This window comes from Pteropus alecto, unplaced genomic scaffold (assembly GCF_000325575.1).
Source record: "Pteropus alecto unplaced genomic scaffold, ASM32557v1 scaffold3, whole genome shotgun sequence".
NCBI lineage: Eukaryota > Metazoa > Chordata > Mammalia > Chiroptera > Pteropodidae > Pteropus > Pteropus alecto.
The window spans coordinates 41460578-41463683 of NW_006442484.1; the positions used below are offsets into that span (position 1 = coordinate 41460578).

The window sequence follows — 3106 nt, forward strand, 5'->3', positions numbered from 1 at the left end:
CTCCCTGGGCTTATACAGAGCTTTGTCTCTCTATAAGTTACAAAGTAACTCAGACCTGTGGCATTCAATCAGCCTCACAACTTTTTTCGGAACCGTGAACATCGAGGTTAAAATGCTGGACGCTGTTTTTCACAGTGAGGTTATAGGTGTCCTACCCTGTGTTGGGTCCTTTCGAGTTACTTCTTCTAACCGCTTTGACAATTCTGACATTTTTAAATAAAAAAAGATATTTATAATAATATTGTTAAAGATAAAAGGATATAATACATACTTTCTTAATATAATAATTAGAAGGTTTTAATTGAGATCTGAATGTCTATCATTAAGTATGTTCAAGATGAGGTAATGATGACATTTAAAATACAGAATAAATATGCTTTATTAAGTGATTACTTGATTGCGATGTCATACCTGTACCCTTCCTCACACATTAGACTTATTCTAGCATGCATTTTTTTTACCTTGTTTAGGATATGGATGAAGAGATTGAGGCAGAATACAACATTTTGCAGTTTCTTCCTAATCATCCCAATGTTGTAAAGTTTTATGGGATGTTTTACAAAGCAGATCACTGTGTGGGAGGACAGCTGTGGCTGGTCCTGGAGGTAAGAGGCTCATGTTGGGTAACCATCCATTCAAACAAAGCTCCAGGGGCAAGCAGATGTGTCTTTGCCTAAATAGTGCATTTGAGGAGTTGGTTGTTCTGATGTGTCACAGGTACCTTGCCAGATGTGGCATTCTCCTCCATAGTTCTTACAGGTAGGCTGTGTACTGCAAATGTTCATGCTTCTCTGCTTCAAAAGTTTACTAACTGTTTCTTCTAATACTGAGTGAATATGGGAATATAGTTGGAAAAGTTTATTTTCTTCCCTAAACTGAGAACATTTTATAGAAAACATGATGGAAACTCATTTTCAGAAATTGTTAGCCCTAGATTTACTCGGCTCACCAAGTTCAGATTAGGCCATTTACATTCATTAATCGTCATCTTAGCTTGGGTTCCTTGAAACCGATTCTGAGAGGTGTGTGCTGCAGGTGTAGAGGAGAGACTTTAAAGGAGATAGACCTGGCAGAAAGTGAAGAAGGCAGGGTTGGGCAAGGGAGACATTGAACAGCAATGTGGTTACAACTGAGGCCTCAGCTCAAACTCTGGGAGACGGAGAGCCGGGATGCCCTTGACAGAGCTGTCCTGGATTGTATCTGCCTCAGCCAATCACTGGCTGCATTCCCCCCTGAAAGGGAGTATGACCTTGGGGAAGGCAGTTGCCTATAGCTGGGGGAAATTCCTAGTGAGAAGTGCTGCTGGGAAGTAGGAGCAGGGAGCAGGACGCGGCCAATATCCCCCGCAGCATCTGCTCTGAAGAGGGAATCTGAAAGCACTGTTGTATCCACTGTCGTCCTGACTTATTTCTCCCTTATTAATGGGAATGAATGTGTGTTTCTGGGTACAAGATTCCTCACAAATCCAATTCTCCACAAATCCAATTCCCCGTGGGACTAAAATAGAAAGACATAATAATGACAATCTGTGAAATTAGCATATTAGAACAGATCTATTGCTTCGTGCTCATGAGGCCCACCCTGATTTGTTCTGGACTTTGCTTCTCTGAACCAGCACATGCCTCTGTGCTTGGTCTATTGCTTCATGCTCATGAGGCCCACCCTGATTTGCTTCTCTGAACCAGCACATGCCTCTGTGCTTGAGGTCACATATGTGATCCAGGAGCATGTGGACACATGTGAAAGCCTTAAGTGAGAATCTCCAAAGGAGAAGCCAGCCCTTGATTCACCATCTAGTGCCTCTTGTCTGAATCTTCCTCCTGGCTCTGGGAGAGCTTGGGCATGGGGGCAACATATACTGGTTGCCATGGCAACGATGTATGGGGGAATTTATTTGTTATATTCAAATGGGATAATCTGCAGGAAAACTAATTCGAACATTTCTGTCACATCAATTGCCTTCCTCAGAATATAAAGACGTAAGGGGTTTTGGTTTTCAGAAATCATCTTTGTCTGCTTATTTGGTTATCATATAACATGTTCTCATAGTGTCACCTTTTGGATATTATTCCCCATCCCTTCCTTGAGAATATTATAGATTTTATTATGCCAATAAAACTCTAGCATAACAATTTTTGAAATGCTGCTTTTCTTGGGACATAGAAAGCATTGTTTCCGGTGTCTCTGATTATATTCTTCGGCTCAGTAAGATCTTCATGTTTTAAATCTCATTGTAATTCAATATTGGAAGTACAGTGACCGAGAGATCTTAGTTTTTGTTCATTTTTATCCCATGACTCAAAAAAGCTCTGTATTTAAACAGAGAGAACTGGAACTTCTAGGCATTTTCTAGGGTCTCCCTTTGATGTGACCAGGCAGGTAAGTGGGCTGCTCATACCTGTAGTCACTGGGAGAATAAATGTTCTTCCCCACGAGGAGTGACCAAAGGTCAGCTCCTCAGGCATTGCTGAGGCAGCCAGAAAGGGCCACACGTGGTCTTGAAAGATGAGAAGGAGCCCAGGACTATGAACTGAGACTTGCGCATATGTTCTCCTGCAGATTGTCCTTTGCTTTTTCAGGGTGTCCACCAACAGATAATGAGGCTACCCTGAGACACTGAATTATTCATACCTTGGCAATATAATATGCTGACATTTATGCCTTCTGCAAGTTGTTTTGGTCCATGACAAAGTTGGTGGTAAAGGGATATCCTCGTTTTTTTCTGTCCCAGAATGCGCCCTCTTTGCCAGACTGCTGGGTAGTTAGATCTGTCCAGTGCCTTCAATACACTTATAGAAACAGGGATTGATTCCTGATCTCATAGAACTGGCAGGAACAGAGGCCCAGGGGAGTGACCTGCCTCCAGAAACATAATGAGTTACTGGCAGAACAGGAGGGAGAACCACACTTTGGCAGTTTGTTCCCATCACTCACTGCTGTGGTGCTGTCTGCTGGGCCCTGGGAACACAGACCCGGGCCGTCCGGCTGGGATGCAGCAGTTCCCGGTCTCTGTCTCTCTCTATCTCTCTCTCCCTCTCTCCCTCTCTCCCCCTCCCTCCCTCCAAGTCAGGATTGCACTGTTTGATGTGATTTTTTTTACCACTCT

General features: G+C 43.0%; 1 protein-coding gene across 1 annotated transcript in view; it reads left to right on the forward strand.

Moving 5' to 3' along the window:
- The window catches only part of MYO3B (myosin IIIB), a 342946-nt gene that overhangs the window by 2231 nt on the left and 337609 nt on the right, over positions 1–3106 (forward strand). Inside the window, exons 3-4 of the mRNA XM_015596448.1 lie at positions 471–605; positions 1836–1853. Of these exons, the coding sequence (XP_015451934.1) occupies positions 471–605; positions 1836–1853 (153 nt within the window). The remainder of the gene's footprint in view (positions 1–470; positions 606–1835; positions 1854–3106) is intronic.